Genomic DNA, 20,825 nt, shown 5'->3' on the forward strand with positions numbered 1-20,825 from the left:
ACATGTCAGTAAGTCTACTTGACACGGTCCAGACAGTCAAGGTGGGTGTTCTTCTTACAGTTTAACATTTGGTTAGCAAGTATGTTATTTTTAATTATTAGCGTGTTGCATTCGAGATAGAATGGCTGTCTGTCTGCCTTTTAGTATTTTTGTAGGTCACACAGAAGCATAAAGAGAGACAGTTTCTCACTACTTCTTTCAGCCTCATGTCTTCCATCCCTGTCACTCTATAAATATTAAACTAGTTGACTTTTGTACAAAGGCAATCATAAACACAATGTACACAAACAGTCTAAATCAAAACTCACACAGATTTACAATTGTAAGATGCAGATGCACAAAAACCTACACACATGAAATATGTCTCTCTTTTACGAATAGTTTGCTGCTGAAACTTAATAGCAGTCAGCATACTTATACTACTAGCTATTGCTTATAGAATGATCACTTTACTACTACTACTACTACTACTAATATTTCCATCGTCCTGAACTTGGTTTTAGTATACATCATTAGGTCAAGTAGAGTCATGAATCTGATTTTTTCTATATCTGCAAAACATGGAGGATCTCTTCCCTGAAAATGACAATCAATAATTTTTTTTCACTCTGTCTTATTTTGGAGCAAAGGTAAATCATTTCTTCTCAAGCAGATGACTTAATCTATCCCATCTCTGTATTCCATGTGTGCCACTGATGAAAATTGTTCTGATCAAAAAAGTCAACTTTTCCAGGAATAAATAGCCCAGCTATCAGACTGACAGCTCAACACCAGAGTCTAGAATTGATTTGTGTATGGATTTCATAATTGCTATAATAAGAAGAGTTACCCAAGGCAACACCTCAAGTGTTTTCATATTATGGCACTTACATAAAAGCTGTGTTTGCATGTGTGTGCACATGTACATTCTTGATACCAAGCAAACTGCATCTGATCCTCCCCTCTGATTATGTATGGGAGCAATTCATCCTCACCACACAAAGCAATAAAAACATTTAATAAGGTACAGGGGAACGTGTGTTATGTCGTACACACAGTATACAGTATGTCTGTGTCACCAGCTTTTAAAATCCCTCGCACACTTAACATATTCAGACACAGACTAAAAGACGATCCATTAGAAAGTAAACACAAGTGTGAGCAAAAGCACGGGAAAGAAATGTGGGGCAGAGAAATAAAAAAGTGAATGAACAATACATAAAATGGTTGGACAAAGGGAGGCAGAGAAAGGGATGAATTAACATGCACAGTAGCTGCTGTAGCTCTTAAAGGCTGACGCTTTTAAGAGTGAGCTGGTTGTTTGGAGCACAAAGAGCACACTTGATCCAGAGCTCAGAAACACTGCAGGGCAAAGCATCTCTCCCGTTTGATTCACGTCGAGGTTGCCGAGAGAGCACGAGCGCACAAAGCAAACAAAATACTGTGTTCACAGTGGAATGTTTGCGTTTGTCAATGACTTGAAAAAGGCAGATGCACAGCCACAGCCTCGGTCCCAGAGGTGTAAGCGCTTGCAGCCATCGTGATAAACTACAGTCAAATGAGCTGCACATCGAGTTGAAGAGTCTAGCCTGTGTTTACTATAGCATTTCTTTGATCGTGTACCTTATGCTGAAATTGTAGGAGCAGTATGTGTTTGTTCACGATGCCATCCTGGAGGCGTGTCTATGTGGAAACACAGCCATACCCGTGTGTGAGTTCAGAGCCATTTACTACAACATCAGCAGACTGGACCCACAGACTAACTCCAGCCAGATTAAAGACGAATTCCAGGTGAGTGCACTCAGACGTCAACGTGTTGTCATAGATCACTTTTACAGACATAATAGTGCCATACTGAAACCACAAAGGTGTGCCCACAAAACGTTTCAGAAGTAAATTCTACTGCTCAAAAAAACCCAGTCTTTCAACAGTTTGAGGAGATCAGTGCTTCTTACCTTTGCCAGTGTATACACACAAACACTCCCTCAGTCAGGTCTGATAGTATTGCTTGCCCATTTTCAGATGAAAGACATCATACCAATAATCTTGCAGTTTGTTCACAAAGACCAAACAGAGACAGACTATCTTAACTTACCAAAAGTTACATACTGCTGCTTTAAGTTATAATCTTTAAAGAAGTAAATAAAATGTTTTTATGCCCATGGGGGTTTTGCTGTATTATCTTAATTAATTAGACTGTCATTTATTACCTGGTTTTGTTTCTACCAGACTCTGAATATAGTGACCCCTAGAGTCCGTCCAGAGGATTGCAGTGTGGGTTTGCTACCCAGGAACCATGACAAGAACCGAAGTATGGACGTCCTATCAGCAGACCGGTGCCTGCCTTTCCTCATATCTGTGGATGGAGAGAGCTCTAATTACATCAATGCTGCATTGATGGATGTAAGTGCTAATTAAGGTGTTTATTAAAAATGTATAAATCTATATTTTTTGTCCATTGCTGTAGTGATGCCTAAATCTAATAGTATTCTCTTGTTCAACTGTTTGTTTGAATCTCAATTATCTATTTGCTATCTCTTCTCTCCAGAGTCACAAACAGCCAGCAGCTTTCATTGTTACACAGCATCCCTTGCCAAACACGATGGGTGACTTCTGGAGGCTGGTGTTTGACTACAACTGCTCTTCCATTGTAATGCTCAATGAGATGGATGCAGCACAGGTCAGTAAAACAAAATGTTTACTTTTGTTTCAACAAACTAGACAAACTCTATAATGCTAAATTAGTAATGAACATACACACTTGTCGTTAACTTGATTCATAACAAAGGTAAAAAGTGAAAAAAGCTGAAATCTAACGTTAAACAAAGTATTTATTTGATGTCATTTTAGGGGTGCAACATGTAAGGAATAAATACTGCTGTAAAAATACATGCCATGCCAACACAACTATGGTGCTAATGTGTCCACTCAACAATTGACTTGCAGAGAATTTAAGTACGGAAAATGCAGAACTACATGAAAATACATAACCGAGCCAGTCTAAGCCAATATGAATTATAAATTCAATTTAGTTTAGTTTAATTTAGTTATTTTTGAATGGCAATTCTTTTTTGAATGTTAAATCTGTTATATTTTTTTCTTTTTCATCCACAATTCTTCCTCAGCAATTAATTCTCTTTCCCCCACTGTGTTTGTGCTTCTGTAGTTATGTATGCAGTACTGGCCGGAGAAGAGTTCATGTTGCTATGGTCCCATTCAGGTGGAATTCATATCAGCAGACATTGATGAAGACATCATAAACCGAATCTTCAGGATCTGCAACATGGCAAGGGTATGTGCTGCTTGAAGTGAAATATTGTGTACTTGTGTGTCATTTTGAAATTTGTTATTCAATTCTTTACACAAAAATATTAACATGGAGTAAAAAAAAAACACATTTCCCTATCCAAAGTAATCAAAAATGTACCACTTGACCTACAGATGGTATATAGATAACCGTGTAGTCACACACTCTGAGACACTCACAAAAGGCATTTTCAGTTTCATTTGCAACCTTTCCTTTCCCTCAGGCAACTGGCAGGATGATGTTGTAGCAAACCGAGTATATCACCAGTGTAGTGTATAGTAGTACACAGAGGCGATTGCTCTAAGACAACAAGGCAGGCTCTGCCTCCTCTAAAATGTCATAAAATCAAGGGTCAAATATGTACTGTTGTATTTACATTTCTTTACTAAAAGTGCAATAGAACACAATCAACTCTGACAAGTTTGTTCCGAATCAGCTGTTTATCACAGATCATCTGGCGCAATTTTCTTCTCATACATTCCTGTAGCAGCATGGCACATTAAAACCAGTGGAAGCTGAGCTTCAATTGATCTCCACGAGGCAGTACAGAATGGCTTTTTTCACTGCGGTGAGCTCAATGGTGATTGGATAAATGCGGCAAAATTGTCACTTCCAGGGAAGCTCAGCGCCTCTCGGCGTCAATGGAGCAGTGGGTGGGCACGGATGCTGGGCGGATGCATGATGATTGGAGGAACCATCTGAAAAGCAGAACCAACGTTTTTGACTGACAGCGTTGTAGAAAATATACACAACACCAGAGCCTTTTCTGTCTCAGTCCCATGTGGATTTTGCGAGTGAAGTCTAGAAGCGAAAGCAACCCGTTGTGTGTTATTTGCTCGGCGGTTAGCCCATTTTTGTTTGTACACTGTAAATAAAAATACTACTCTAGCATTTCCTTGTTTAGTTGATCGTTCGTTAATTTTTGTTCATCAACGTGTTTTTTTTTTTTTTTTTTTGGGGGGGGGGCATTTGTGGCACAGTATTTTCTATGAATAAATGGGCCTGAAATTAGCTCCCCTGTGTCAAAGACCACCAGCGACCACTGGTAGTGCATAATAGTAGACATTATCGGCGTGCAACAAGAGGTGGTCAAATAACAAAACTATTGGAAAACCATTTTTATTTACTCTTCTGTTTTCTTTTCTACTCTTTTATTTCTACTTCCGTGCCTTTCTCAATTCATCTCTCCCTTCAGCTTCCTCACCTCTATCCTTCCTTTCCCCTTTTCTCTGCTACCCCCATGCCTCCTCTTGTTACTCCCCTCTCATCTCATTTTATCACCCATCCATGACGGCACTGCTCTAGAGCTGCCCTATTGTCTGAATGCTCCTATAGTGCTTAGTGAACTCCCCACTACCTTACTCTCTCTATTTTCTAGCACACGCTCTCTCCTTCTCAAACACATCACCAGTCTAGCGTGAAATGGCTCATATCATCGCCACAACAGCTTACTGTATCTCACACTGTGAGCGCAGCTCCAACCGCACTGAGTCGGTACGACCCACCACTAAGCCATCAAATGAAGAAGGGGGTAGTAGGCAAAGGAGAGAAGAGAAAAGGTTTTGAGAAAATGAAGGGGAATAGATAGTATATACTGCATATGTATATATATATATATGTGTGTGTGTAGAAAATAAAAACAGTGTTGTTTGAAGACAAAGAATGAATGAATAAAAAATAATAAAGGAGGTTATTGTCAGGTATTTAATAGATGTAGGAGGAGAGGATATATGGGAATAAAGGTCCATCCATCCATCTTCTACCACTTTATCCTCCACATGAGGGTCGTGGAGGGAACTGTGCCAATCTCAGCTGACATAGGGCGATAGGCAAGGTACACCCTGGACAGTTTGCCAGTCCATCACAGGGCCACATACGAAGACAAATAACCACCCACTCTCACACTCGCACCTACAGTCAATTTAGAGTGTCCAATTTACCTAATCCTCATATTGCATGTTTTTGGACTGTGGGAGGCCGGAGAACCCATAGAAAACCCACGCACACACAGGGAGAGGGTATAAAGGTGAAGTGTATACATTAAGAACCATTTAGAGGGAACAGACATACTCCTGTTGTATGTACATGTCAACACACATAGACATGTCTGGCAAACCTAGCAAATCAGTCTGACAGTGACTGCAGGTTCTGGTATTTTTGGCGGTGGTTGCCAACCCCCTTGGGCGAGACAAATGAAAACATTTTGTCTGCCATGAAATGTAATTAAACACCATATAAGACATCATCTTTGTTGAGTCCAAACATTTCACATTTTGAAGATATTTTATGCAGAAACAAAAACTAATTGCAGAACAAGGGCTTTGACATTGCCAGTATCAGTCAGTTTTAAGTTGATGTGAATCGAAAATGCCTAAATGGGACATGGAAAGATTAGAATATTGAATCAAGAATTGAAAATACTGTAATACTGTAATGCTTTCCTTCTTTATTGGATCATATTACACATTCTTTATTGGTGATAAAAATTCTAATTTCACACTGGTTTCCTCAGCCACAGGACGGTTACCGCCTGGTGCAGCACTTCCAGTTCATTGGATGGCCGGCCTACAGGGACACACCTCTCTCTAAGCGCTCTATCCTCCAGTTGGTCAGGAGGCTGGCGAAGTGGCAGGAGCAGTATGACGGAGGAGATGGGAGGACTGTGGTACACTGCCTGTAAGTTCAACTGTCTCTCTCTCTGTCTCGCTCTCACACACACACACATGCTGAAAAATGTGATAAAACCTTATGCAAGTCAAAGACATGGACAACTCACATTACACTACACTATCTAGTGCCAACAAGGTGGGCCCAAGGTTCAGTGTTGGGGCCCCTACTCTTTGAAATATACCATACTACCTTGACTACCAGTGATATTGGAAACCATAAGACTGGAATCACATGCATCAATGCTTGACAGTGGGCGGGTCTGACACTTGGTGCTAAAGGAAGATATTGGAGGTTAGCAGAGCAGTCTCTGTCATGGTTCAATTCATGGCAAGAGTTTCTAATCTTGCTAATGTGATGGTGATGTGATGGCCACCATGTCTGGTATTGTTGGTCGCACTGTGTCTGACAAAAAGCATTTATAACAACAACCTTTTCCAAGAGCTGTTTGAGCCGTGTCGTGGTTGAGCTAAATGGTGATACATGATTTGATTGTCTCGCCTCGGTGTTAGTTTATTTGCATACCATGTTTTGGCTGACACTTCTGCTGCACACTATGAAAGCAAAGGGAGGCAATGTACCCATAATGCAGTCCGGTGCCACTTGATGTTGTTCCATTCCAAGTAAACATGAAGCGTTTCAGTTGACGCCTCCATCACTTACGTTGGAGTCCGTCATAGGAGTGAATTAGTCAATAATGCGTTTGTGATCTCATGGTTTTGGTGTGGATCTCTGCCTGTGTCTCATACACCCGTGGATGATAGGCTGCCATGTTCAGCTAAACCTCTCTAAGACTCACCTCTTTGTCATCCCAGCCAATTAATCTCTCCACTGCCTGTTAATCTTTCAAACCAAACAAGAATGTAAGAAACCCTGGTGTCAAGTTTGATGACCAGCTATCCCTGATAGAGATGCCTTTTGGCACACAGGCACAGTGAAACACACAAAGATCCAGAATGTGCTGGTGTGTCTGGTCTCAGCCTAAAAGAGCGCGTGTCACTCTGCTGCTCATCGACCTTCTCTGGCTACCCATGGCGACCAATATCAAATTCAAGTCATTAATGCCTGTCTTCTTAACATCTAGTGAACTAATGCTATCGGAGCAGGGGTGCCCCTCTCTATTTCCAAGATCACCACCTCTCCTAACATCTCTAACCTGCCTAAGTAGCACTTACCGAGCACTTTCAGCGCACTTCTCACCCTGATGTGCTACACTTTGTCTTAGGTGATCTGATTTAACACTAAAAGCTTCCTACAACCTTTCCTGACTGTGCAGAGATTACAGTGAACTTCTCTAACAATAAGACATGGGCACACACCCGTATATACACACACACACACACACACACACTCCAAACATCGCCTTAAGCACACCGCTGATGCTCGTCCAATCAGCTTACTCTGTCACAGCTCATTAGGCCAATCAGAATTGGCATTGATTTGTTTGACTGAATTTCTGCTTGCTTTTCCGTGTTTTTTTGCTGCAGTGTTTTAACTGCAGCTTTAATGATTATAGGTACTGAAAAGAAACAACTTAAGAAACAACTTAAGCCACAACTGTTGCTGCTTGGCCTGGATAATGACTGCTGATCTTAACTGAGCTATTGGCCCAAACCACTTTTTCAATAACGAAAACGAAACTTGAGTATCTACCGATATCAGTCCAATATGACTGTATCCATTGAGACCTTTTAAACTACGAAGCTGTTTCTGTAGCCATTTCAAGCTATTTCAAAAACAAAAGTCTCCAGCTTTGTAACAAATATTCTTCTCCCATAAAGAAGAAATAAAAAACATGACTCAGCTAAAATGCTGTTGCTGGTTTTTATTTACACTTTTTACAGTCTGTGCATAGTAAAGGGTACATGTAGGACTTTTGGATCATATAGGATTTGAAATTCTTATCTGTCCAATATCTTGTCCAGTGATTTTGACCAATATTGGACCGATTCTGAGTATATATATATATATATACATATATATCATATCGGCTCATCCCTATACAGAATAAGTGATTAAATGCCTGGTGCCCTGAACAGAGTGACTGTCCCATCATGTGACCCCTAATCAATCCACCTTTCATAGCCATTGATTTCATGTGTTCAACCCAGTCTTTTGTGGAAATGAGACAATATTTTACAACATGAAATGAAGTATCCATCATTTAAAAGTATATCTGGTGTAATACAATAATAATAACATTGTACAAAGACGAAAATAATTTTGGATCCAGTTTCCAGACTGTAATGGGCAGCTGTCACACTCTTCCGCATAAAACAGAAAATGTGAGTGACGGGGATATAAGCTTTCTCCGTTGTGGCTAAAGACAGCTACACTGGCTAATCAGCCACATGTATTGATTTCACAGACTCAGTAATACCAGAGATAAGGAGAAACATGACAGTTCAATCAGCGGTTGGGGAAATTGATTTTTTTTTTTTTTTTCCTCTGCTCTCCACTTGTCGTAGAAGTTGGAGTCTTTAAATGTTGATCACATGTCTCATTCCCAGCAAGTCACATTGTTCGATAATCATGAGCAGCAGGACATTTAATGCAGCAATTTCTCTCTGCTTTATTTATTTGAACACATGTATATAAATACACGTTTCAGACTGAGCAGACTAACAAACATATATATGGATTGTGCTGTCACTCGCGTTGAGAACTTTACCAACTACACTGAATGCAGCATTGTCACAATCTCGATCATTTTTCATTTGTACTTTTATCAACCATACAAACCAGTGCGCTGTACACAAGTCAGCAGTTTAACTTGACAATCTAAAACACTTTATAATGTTAGAAATAGGGGCGTAAAGGTTCACACACATCTCGTTTAGCTATGAATTGTGTACCACCCAGTGTTGATTGTCTGAAAATATACAGCTGCACGTTGTATGAAGCTATTATAAATATCTGCGACTTCATCATGACGACAATTCCAGTTTGAGTTTCACGTTCTCCAATTGTTTCTGTATTTATATAACTACAACAGTGTTATTGTTGTTTTGTGCTTTGCATTGTTATATTACCATAAAAACACATTCAATGTTTTTGCTTCTCTGCTCTGGTCGCCCTCTCTTTCTCTCTGTGGTAGAGCAGGGCGTGAGAGAAACAGCAGAGAGATGCAGTTGAATGTAAAACTGAGTGTCACCATATTAGCACGTTGTGTTGGGTGCACTTGGTCTTCTGTATTTGTTGTTTAATGGCAGCTAGAAAAGAGCTTTTTTTGTACCCACTCAGAGTCATGTGATCTCGTCGAATGTCTGCTTACACATGCAGGGTTAAGGCCCTGATATACTTTGGCGCACATGCCACGCGGTTTGCAGGGGTGTCAGTCAGTTCGAGGGTTGCCAGGTCGAGGCTCAGATGACTATCCTTCTTCTACTTCTGCTTGGAGAGCGGGGCTTAATACTCCACCTACCTGTGGGGCAGAGATTCAGTTTGTGCATGCGCTGTCCACTCGCACCCAACACGCTCTTTGCGCGCGCAGTTCCAAAATCTGAGCTGCACGAGCAGCCTGCGCATTGACGACGCAGATCACGTCATACGCACGATGCAAGTTGGGTCCACGTCCCCAAATAATGGGTAATAATTTGACTGTATTCAAAAACCTGTGTGAATATGGATCTGGTCAGTTTCTGCCCCATTTTCTGGACTTTTTTCTTCTTCTTTTTTTCAAATCAGCAGTTGTTATACGACAAGCTCAACATTTTAGATGGAGGAACACAGTCATCATATAATCTGATACAGTATGTTGACAGTTCTCAACTCCCACAAACTGACAGACATTTTCACATTAGCATGGATGTGCAGCTTTCATTTCTTTTTACAGTAAGATGGTGCTTGTAAGGATTGATAAAACTTGCTGACAGTGAGATTAAACGTTAAAATTTGTGATAGGGATTCTCTTGCCTCTTGAATCTCACCGCATCAGGATTAGCCCATAGATCCCACAGTATCTCACAGCACTGATGTAAAAAATGTATTTTACTTTCAATATTTAATCTTAAAATCACAATTTTAAACTAAAGCAAGAAAAAGGAAAATCTATCTAATGTGGACTCAAAAAAAAAAGATGCATTTAAAATTTCAGTCTCATAAATTTTAATCCGAGTCCAGTGTATTAATTAATTGAGGTGGTTCAACGATGTAACTGATTTGTATATAAATCAACCTGATTAGCCTGTGGTGTTTTCTTTTTTTTTCTTTCTTTTTTTTTACCATCTCTACTTTTTTACTTTTAAACACATTAAATTCTGGCATTACTGATGCAGAGAAGCTCGACATTAGGTTGCTTTTTTTGGAGAGTGCTGCAGCTCTACCCCTCCTGAATGTTTTATTCAGAATGAATATTGAAGGAATTCTGCTGGAACTACGTGAGGCAGGAGAGTCAGACACTCTTCAGGGCGGATTATTGAACTTCTGACTGGCAGAACACTATCTGCTTACTGGTGCACATAACCAGTAAACATATGAATATGTTTGTGTCACTGACCCTTTGCCTACTGCTGCAAGTTACTTTCTCTGTAAAGACTTAAGCTGAAAAAACTGTTCTCGATTGTTTTAAATCCATTAGTCGAGCTCTCATTCATTAGTTTGACAGGTTTCCCTTGCGCTGCTTGTTCAGCCTGTCGCGTCCTGTCATTCTTTGTCTCATTTAACCTTTTCTCAACTTTAATTGCTCTACTTGTTCCAGAACTAAAACAATACAACGTCTTAAATTTGCCTTCCTTTAACCTTTATATATTTGTAGTGTAGTCATAAAGGGGCTTTTGGGCCTGCTCTTAGATACACGTTTTTTTGTACGTGAGTCAAGTTAATTTATTTAAGCAGCTTTTACAGAGCAAATGGTCCAAGTGCTTTACAAACATTGATCAGTCCATCCATCCATAGCAGGAGATAACAGGAGCAATCCAAGGTGACACTAGGTGAGGGTCAGAGTTCATTCTGAACAGAGATTCAAACTTACTACTGTCTCGCTTTGAGGCTAGAAAGGCCAGTTTTAGAAAAAAGTATGTGAAATATATGGTTACACATTGTACTTTAACTAATTTTGTCACCTTTTGAATGCCAATATTAAAGATGTTTCATAAATAATAACAATAATAATAATAATAAGAAGAAATTACATAATTCATTATACTCTATTCATTCCATTAACCTACATTAAATAACGAAAGTCAATCCTCCTCCCCTTAAATCAACTGACTTGTGCTTCTCCTCACCTGTGGGTTCCCAGGCTTACACAGGGACGTTCTAACTCTGAAGAATTAAAGAAATGCTTTAAAGGGAACATTTAGTTTCATGATAAACACACTTTTATAAAGCAGTACATACTCTTAAGGGTGATAAGAATGCAGAAAATAAGTTTCTGCTTTTCTGTAAGAGAGGAGCAAACATCTCGAGTTGGATACTGAGTACTGAGGTCATTTTTATTTTTATTTTTTATTTTTAATTCCTTTAAAGGCTTCCCCTTTTCTTTGTCTACCCATGATCAACAAACTGACTTTGGCTTTCCAGGATGATGCTGTTAATGATGTTAAACGATGAATTGCTTTTGTCTTTCTTTCCTTCCCACTCTTATCCTGCTGCTCCCTCCTCCTGCTGCAGTACCGGCGGAGGGCGTTCGGGAACGTTCTGTGCCATCTGCAGCATCAACGAGATGATCCAGCAGCAAAACATTGTGGATGTTTTCCATACCGTCAAAACGCTGAGGAACAACAAGACTAATATGGTGGAGACTATGGTGAGAACTCTCTCATACACACACACACACACACACACACACACACAAGCATATATTTTTGCTGGGAGATGCTTATCAAAGAGTTTTTGCAGGTGGATGTGATAATAGAGGGAAACATTTTTTAGGGGGTTTGATGATTTAATTCCAGAGTGTTGCTTGTCAAAGCCCATTTTCAATCAGGCAAACAATGTTCCATTGTTTTTGTTCACAAAGACCAATAAAAAAAAAAAATGACATGAAAAAAAACTGTGATTCGTGGCCACGAAATACTAATTTGTTTGCACGTAATTAATAATATTAATAACCTAAACCTAACCTAAAATAAAACTCAATCACGCTATCTGTCTCCTTCCCAAAGCTTCAGCCCTCTTCACTCGCTTTGCTTGTGCCATACCTACTTCTCCCCGTGTGTGCGTGGGTATCTCCGGGTTCCCAGCAACACTCATGGGAACGAATTAGTATTTCGTGACCACAAATTAATATTTCGTGTGCACCTTTTACCTATTTCGTGGGAACGAATTAGTATTTCGTGACCACAAATTAATATTTCGCGTGCACCTTTTACCTATTTCGTGGGAACTAATTAGTATTTCGTGACCACAAATTAATATTTCGCGTGCACCTTTTACCTATTTCGTGGGAACTAATTAGTATTTCGTGACCACAAATTAATATTTCGCGGGCACCTTTTACCTATTTCGTGGGAACGAATTAGTATTTCGTGACCACAAATTAACATTTCGCGTGCACCTTTTACCTATTTCGTGGGAACTAATTAGTATTTCGTGACCACAAATTAATATTTCGCGTGTACCTTTTACCTATTTCGTGGGAACTAATTAGTATTTCGTGACCACAAATTAATATTTCGCGTGCACCTTTTACCTATTTCGTGGGAACTAATTAGTATTTCGTGACCACAAATTAATATTTTGCGTGCACCTTTTACCTATTTCGTGGGAACTAATTAGTATTTCGTGAGCACAAATTAATATTTCGTGTGCACCTTTTACCTATTTCGTGGGAACTAATTAGTATTTTTTTGTGTGTGTGTGGGGGTCTACTGCTGCTTTTAAAGGTATTAAATGTTTGAATCAGTGTGGAAGAAATAATAAAAAAAAATAACAAGTGTCCCTTTGTGTTTTGTTTGTCCCTGCACAGGAACAGTACAAGTTCTGCTACGAAGTGGCTCTGGAGGCGCTCACCTCCTTCTGATTCGCTGCGAGCCAAAATTCTCTTTTCTGATTCGCTGTTGATGCTGCCTGTCATTCTCAACATCAGGACACACAGAAGTGCAAAACTGCTTTGTACAGTCCTGAACCCAACCTGTGAGCACGTGTGCCTGTGTGCCTGTGTGTGTGTGTGTGTGTGTGTGTGTGCCTGTGTGCGCGCGTGTGAACGAGAGCGCATGCTTGCATACTTGTATGTGTGTGTGAGTGGAAACTATATGTGTGCCTGTGACAACACATACACACACAACCTGTACAGAGAAAAAGAAAAAAAAGAAGAAGCTACAAACATACACACTGGCGAATGTCTTGTGTGTGTTTTCCTCAGTAAGACTGGAGTCTTTACCTGCTTGTACAAAGAAAATCGAAAAATTATGTTAAAAAAAAAAAGAACAGATGTTTAAAAAAAGCGACACTTTTTCCTTCCTTCTCTCTCTTGACTCTGCTGGGCTGTGATGTGACTATTGTACAGTATTTCCTTTTTAGATATATCCTATGTCTTGAATGTTGTCTCCCTGTGAAGGCTGGATGCACACTGGAAGGTTTTGTTGGGGGAAATTTCACGTTTAGCTCAAGCGAAACGTCAACTGTAATATTTATCCACTCAGAGTTTGTGCAGAAAGTAACGCGACTGAGTTCATCTAAAGTGATGCTGTTGGATCAAAGCAAAAACCACAGACACTTAATATTTCGGACCTGATACATTTTCCTCTTGATTGTAGAAATGTTAAATGTAAATGACACTTGTAATTGAAATTGTCAGCATGTTTTCTTTTCTCTTTTTTTTTTTTTTCATATGGCATCAATCGCAAAACACACTTGCAACTTTGTTTTGACCAAAACCTGTTGCTTTAACTCAGACATTGGTGTTAAAGTTAAACCAGGGAGGATGGTGTGTTAATTGCTACAAGGCGCAGGATAACAACAGTACTAGAAACAAAAAAAACAAAAAAAATTGCCTTGCCTTTCGAATAAAATGTTGTTATCTATGCTCCACTTTTTTTATTTAGAACTGTAAAGAAAAGTTTCATAAATATTTTTGGATGGTTTTATGGAGAGTGGGAATCTCAGTGTGCATCCACCCTTACTGTAACTAAGAAAAGACAACCACAGTCAAACAAACAAACAGACAAACATCACGCACCAGACACACTGCATATATAAAGTGAATCGTTTTAAAACACAGTCTCTCAACAAAAAAAAACCTGTCAGCGTCATTTTGAACAACCGTGATTATTGTCTTTTGTTACTTGACTACAAACATGTGAAACATGAAAAAAGTACTCATATATATATACATATATATATATATATACTGTGTTTTAACATATTGCACACTTCCTCCTCCCTCAGAGTGAGGAACCAAAATGTGATTTATCATGTTGGTTCATGTGGTTTTATTATTAAAATCAATTAAATATTGCTTTGCCTTTATATATCGCTTAAAGGACAATGAACAAACCAGGGGAAAATTGTTATTTTAACAAACAAAATTGGCCCAAACTCTCTCTACACTACAGGCTGGCAAATTTAATCAATCAATAATATTCAGTAACATTCAGTGCAGTGTTGTATTTTGTTAGTCCGAGTTGTTAAGATATGTCTATTTTATTCATTTCACTTCACTGGTGTGACAACAAAAATCAGTTTTCAGATACAAAATGTTGAAGCAAAGGCACAAAGAGTTTATATTAAAACATTTTTGGTAGCCGTGACACTTATCAGCTTCGGTTAGCTGTATTAAAATGAGACGTGTGCACAATGATATCAGACAACTGAATAAATTGAATTGAAAAGTGCTGCCTTTTAGTTAAGACACTCTCCCTTTATCTGCCATCCATCATTAAAACCAAACACAAAGAGCAAAGGTCACATTTACTTTGGTTCTGCAATTCGTCACATTTACTTTTCCTCCGAGCCCACTGAGGTGTGCAGGCTGAAACTTTAATTGGACAAACTCACTCAACAGTCTAATAAGAAAATGATTCTGGCTCCATAGTGATCGACCCGTGGGTCGAATGTATGGCTGGAAATTCGGACATCGCTTCAGCTCCATCATTATATCCCCTCATTTGATCAGATGTTTGGACTTGAATCACGTTTTGAGTCACAAAAACCCTTCTAATCTAGAGGTTAACACTGCTGATACAAAGATAAAAGGGTTCCATTTTAAAATGCCAACTAATGAAGGTTGTGTAAGTTAATATCAAAACAGTAAAAAAAAATTGTATGTCAGCCATCGTTTTTTCATCAGGAGGTGTTGGTGTTTGGAGATTTGACAAATTTTAGTCTCTGGTGAACAGTCGTTTCATTGTTTCGCAGCCATTTTGTTCATTGCTTTTGATGCTCATGACCAGAACCAGCATACGTATATTTAAAAAAAAAATTATAAAAATTCAAAAAAGGCAAACTGTTCAGTCTGTGCTTTGTTGCATACCTCTTATTTTTGCTTGAGCGCGGTCAGGCTCATTAATGGACGTATCAAGACAGTGTTGTATTGAAGATGATGTGAATGCCAGAAATGTTTATCCTTCTTATTTCCTCAAAAGCTTTATTGTATTGTAACAGTTCATGGCCGTTCATCTGTATACTTCGTTTTTTAATGTACTGATTGATTTTTTCTTTTTTTTTTCTTTTTTTTGTCCTGGATTAGTACATTTCTTTTGTATAATTATTATTGAGATGATTATTTGTCAATAGCAAAGTGTTGTTAAGATCTGGTGATGCCATTTCCATTGCTTGTTTAGTTGTTTGAAATGTGGTTAACATAAAATAAAGGGGACCAAAATGTTAAATGTGAGCACATCTCCTTCTTTGCATCATCCAAGGTGGACCAAATAAACACAAAAGCATTCAGTAATAGAACATATCCATCATTTTTTTATATAACTATGAATTGATAATATAATAATGTGATTTGCTTTTTTTACTCTGTTTTTTGTAAAACTGTTAATTTGAAAATTCATGGATAACAATAATAATTATATTTTAACATTAATGGCGAAAAATTTAATATTTGTCACATTTTGGACGACATACTAACCTATGACTTTTTTGTCAGATTTTGGACGACATACTATAGTATGACTTTTTGGTCACATTTTGGACGAGATACTATTCTATGACTTTTTTGAGCGATTTTGGACGACATACTAACTATGACTTTTTGGTCAAATTTTGGAAGACATACTAACCTATGACTTTCTGGTCACATTTTGGACGACATATTAACCTATGACTTTTTGGTCACATTTTGGACGACATACTATAGTATGACTTTTTTGTCACATTTTGGAAGACATACTAACCTATGACTTTTTTGTCACATTTTGGACGACATACTATGCTATGACTTTTTTGTCACATTTTGGACGACATACTAACCTATGACTTTTTTGTCACATTTTGGACGACATACTATACTATGAGTTTTTTGTCACATTTTGGACGACATACTATAGTGTGACATCTTTTTTGTCACATTTTGGACGACATACTAAACTATGACATCTTTGTCACATTTTGGACGACATACTAAACTATGACTTTTTTGTCACATTTTGGACGACATACTATATTATGACTTTTTGGTCACATTTTGGACGACATACTATAGTATGACTTTTTTGTCACATTTTGGACGACATACTATACTATGACTTTTTTGTCACATTTTGGACGACATACTTTACTATGACTTTTTGGTCACATTTTGGACGACATACTATAGTATGACTTTTTTGTCACATTTTGGACGACATACTAAAGTATGACTTTTTTGTCACATTTTGGACGACATACTAACCTATGACCTTTTGGTCACATTTTGGACGACATACTATAGTATGACTTTTTGGTCACATTTTGGACGAGATACTATTCTATGACTTTTTTGGCACATTTTGGACGACATACTAACCTATGACTTTTTGGTCACATGTTGGACGACATACTAACCTATGACTTTTTTGTCACATTTTGGACGACATACTAATCTATGACTTTTTGGTCACATTTTGGACGACATACTTACCTATGACTTTTTGGTCACATTTTGGATGACATACTTACCTATGACTTTTTGGTCACATTTTGGACATACTATTCTGTGACTTTTTTGAGCGATTTTGGACGACATACTAACCTATGACTTTTTTGTCAAATTTTGGACATACTATTCTGTGACTTTTTTGAGCGATTTTGGACGACATACTAACCTATGACTTTTTTGTCAAATTTTGGACGACATACTAACCTATGACTTTTTGGTCACATTTTGGACGACATATTAACCTATGACTTTTTTGTCACATTTTGGACGACATACTATAGTATGACTTTTTTGTCACATTTTGGACGACATACTATGCTATGACTTTTTTGTCACATTTTGGACGACATACTAACCTATGACTTTTTTGTCACATTTTGGACGACATACTATAGTATGACTTTTTTGTCACATTTTGGACGACATACTATAGTATGACTTTTTTGTCACATTTTGGACGACATACTATACTATGAGTTTTTTGTCACATTTTGGACGACATACTATAGTGTGACATCTTTTTTGTCACATTTTGGACGACATACTAAACTAGATTTCCGCAATTCCGTGCCGAAATTTCGAGTGTGCCTGCAGTTCTTGCGGCATGTGTCTTCGCGTGCAGGACTTGTGCTGGTAAAGGATTGAGTGGTATTTTGGTGGAATCACCCTTTGAAAGAGAATAACTCATAAACCCCTCCCACTCCCTGATGCCCCCTCCCCCTTCCGAACACCTGCGTTATAAAATCTAAAAATGTGGATTGAACCTTTAAAAGCATTTAGACAGAGTGGTATTTTGGTGGACTCACCCTTTAAAAACACCAAGTTTTAGAGGAGATAACAAGACGGATCAGAGAGGACTCAGACGCAGAGGCCTTTTAATTGTCTTTATTGGCACCCGTAAACAATTCTCAAGGCAGGTCCTCTTTACTGAGGAAAAACAAAAGCGTGGCTATGAAAACCTATAACAAATTGCGAGCGCAACGCTCTACAAGAGAAACGTTGTGGAACTATAAACGCGGAACAAAAAAATCACTCCGAAGAGGAAACATACTCGGACTAAGGTTATCATGTAAAACTTAAACAGAAAACTCTCCAAACGGAGGAAAACACGGCTCTAAACACTTCAAAACAAAAGCTAACTCAAAAGCACAATCCTAATGATTGGCGATCCTTAACCAACTAAGAATGAGATAAAAAACAAAACGCAATCTAAATGATTGGATCTAACTAATAAAAGGTAAGTCACAAGCCTAGTGATTGGAGTTCCTAAAAGGCTGTGAAAATTAACAAACAAAAAATCTCTCCCAAGGAGGAAAACAAAAGCTATAAATCTTAACTAAGGTATCAGCTAACAGGCTATGATAAGAAAACTTACAAAATAAAGCGTCGCTCACCAAGAGGATCAAAAACTTGAGGATTCTGGGGCTGTGACGAGGCGCTATGGTGATCAGGCATGGACGAAAACACACTGGCACTGGAACAGGGAGTTTTTATAGTCCACATGGCTTAATTGTCAGCAGGTGTGTGTAATCAGGGCTGGCAGAGGAGGGGGCGGGGCAAACTGCTGGAGTGACAGGAGAGAGGGAGAGAGAGAGATTCACAATCCCCTCTGTTTCCCATTCTCACAGAGAAAACAGCATGTTTTAAAGTTGTCATATCTCAAGAACGGTTGATGATAGAGATAACATTTTTGGTTTGTGAGCGCCAGGAGGCTTTCAGCAGCTCCCATCTCAAAATTTGTGACAAACGGGCGTGAATTGACAGAGAAATCACAGTTTTAAAATCACCCTCATCTTGATTTTCCACAACTCCAAAGCAGACATTTTAACATGGGAGTGAATTGAGACTGTGACCAGAGTTCTCTGTGCTTTGAGGTGATTTTAAGAAAAACTACAAGTCATATGAACATGACAAACACACACAGGGTTAGACGACAACCATGGCAACATTTTGATGTAAAAATTGTCTCTGTAGGTTGGAAATTGTGGGCAGGAGAAGAGTTTGTTTAGAAGTTTTTCTGATTATTTTGCTGGATCTTGCTAGAGTGTGTCACTCTAGCTCACACCTAACGACCACACACACACCCATTATAAAATCAGAAAGCTTTGAAAAAAAGTACAAAACTTAAACTGCGATAGTTCAAAAACCGTAACATGTATCAAAATGTCGACTTAGGTCAGAAAAGTCCCAAGTCTTGTGACCCGTTTAAACTTCCAACCACGTTTCTACGTTAAAGTATGACGACACTGTGATGCTCCAAAGCGGGCTTGGTTTTTTTCGGTCTCCCATCCACTTCAATGTTAATTTTTGTTCAGTTTTTTGAAAATATTATCCCAATGGTTATATGAAAATCTTAGAAAAGTCATAGCACACCATTCCCAGTCAAGGCGCACATTTTGATATAACTTGTGTTGGGGGTTTCTCAAAGCTGCGGGAGGAGTAGCGCGCCAAACTTTTGGCGGAAGAGGATTGTCAAACAGAATAAACGCGCAGGATTACAAGAGATGCCTTGCAGCGCAAGGCATTCTAGTGAGAACCCTAGGGTTCTCACTAGAATGCCTTGCAGCTGCAGGCACTAACTATGACATCTTTGTCACATTTTGGACGACATACTAAACTATGACTTTTTTGTCACATTTTGGACGACATACTATACTATGACTTTTTGGTCACATTTTGGACGACATACTATAGTATGACTTTTTTGTCACATTTTGGACGACATACTATACTATGACTTTTTTGTCACATTTTGGACGACATACTTTACTATGACTTTTTGGTCACATTTTGGACGACATACTATAGTATGACTTTTTTGTCACATTTTGGACGACATACTATAGTATGACTTTTTTGTCACATTTTGGACGACATACTATACTATGACTTTTTTGTCACATTTTGGACGACATACTTTACTATGACTTTTTGGTCACATTTTGGACGACATACTATAGTATGACTTTTTTGTCACATTTTGGACGACATACTAAAGTATGACTTTTTTGTCACATTTTGGAAGACATACTAACCTATGACTTTTTGGTCACATTTTGGACGACATACTATAGTATGACTTTTTGGTCACATTTTGGACGAGATACTATTCTATGACTTTTTTGGCACATTTTGGACGACATACTAACCTATGACTTTTTGGTCACATGTTGGACGACATACTAACCTATGACTTTTTTGTCACATTTTGGACGACATACTAATCTATGACTTTTTGGTCACATTTTGGACGACATACTTACCTATGACTTTTTGGTCACATTTTGGACGACATACTTACCTATGACTTTTTGGTCACATTTTGGACGACATACTAACCTATGACTTTTTTGTCACATTTTGGACGACATACTAAACTATGACTTTTTTGTCACATTTTGGACGACATACTATACTATGAGTTTTTGGTCACATTTTGGACGACATACTATAGTATGACTTTTTTGTCACATTTTGGATGACATACTATAGTATGACTTTTTTGTCACATTTTGGACGACATACTATAGTATGACTTTTTTGTCACATTTTGGACGACATACTATACTATGACTTTTTTGTCACATTTTGGACGACATACTAAACTATGACTTTTTTGATACATTTTGGACGACATACTAACCTATGACTTTTTTGTCACATTTTGGACGACATACTAACCTATGACTTTTTGGTCACATTTTGGACGACATACTATAGTATGACTTTTTGGTCACATTTTGGACGACATACTATAGTATGACTTTTTTGTCACATTTTGGACGACATACTAACCTATGACTTTTTGGTCACATTTTGGACGACATACTATAGTATGACTTT

At 38.4% G+C, this 20,825-nt stretch overlaps 1 protein-coding gene across 9 annotated transcripts in view; it reads left to right on the plus strand.

Moving 5' to 3' along the window:
• Positions 1–15,726, plus strand: part of ptprt (protein tyrosine phosphatase receptor type T) — a 256,950-nt gene extending 241,224 nt beyond the window's left edge. For all 9 annotated transcript variants that reach the window (XM_058631865.1, XM_058631867.1, XM_058631868.1 and 6 more), the window contains 7 exons: positions 1,621–1,770; positions 2,209–2,382; positions 2,528–2,659; positions 3,146–3,271; positions 5,799–5,962; positions 11,567–11,702; positions 12,864–15,726. In XM_058631865.1, the coding sequence (XP_058487848.1) occupies positions 1,621–1,770; positions 2,209–2,382; positions 2,528–2,659; positions 3,146–3,271; positions 5,799–5,962; positions 11,567–11,702; positions 12,864–12,917 (936 nt within the window). In that variant the 3' untranslated portion in view covers positions 12,918–15,726. The remainder of the gene's footprint in view (positions 1–1,620; positions 1,771–2,208; positions 2,383–2,527; positions 2,660–3,145; positions 3,272–5,798; positions 5,963–11,566; positions 11,703–12,863) is intronic.
• Positions 15,727–20,825: the final 5,099 nt, after the last annotated feature.

The sequence above is a fragment of the Solea solea genome, chromosome 6 (genome assembly GCF_958295425.1).
Source record: "Solea solea chromosome 6, fSolSol10.1, whole genome shotgun sequence".
Taxonomy (NCBI): Eukaryota; Metazoa; Chordata; class Actinopteri; order Pleuronectiformes; family Soleidae; genus Solea; species Solea solea.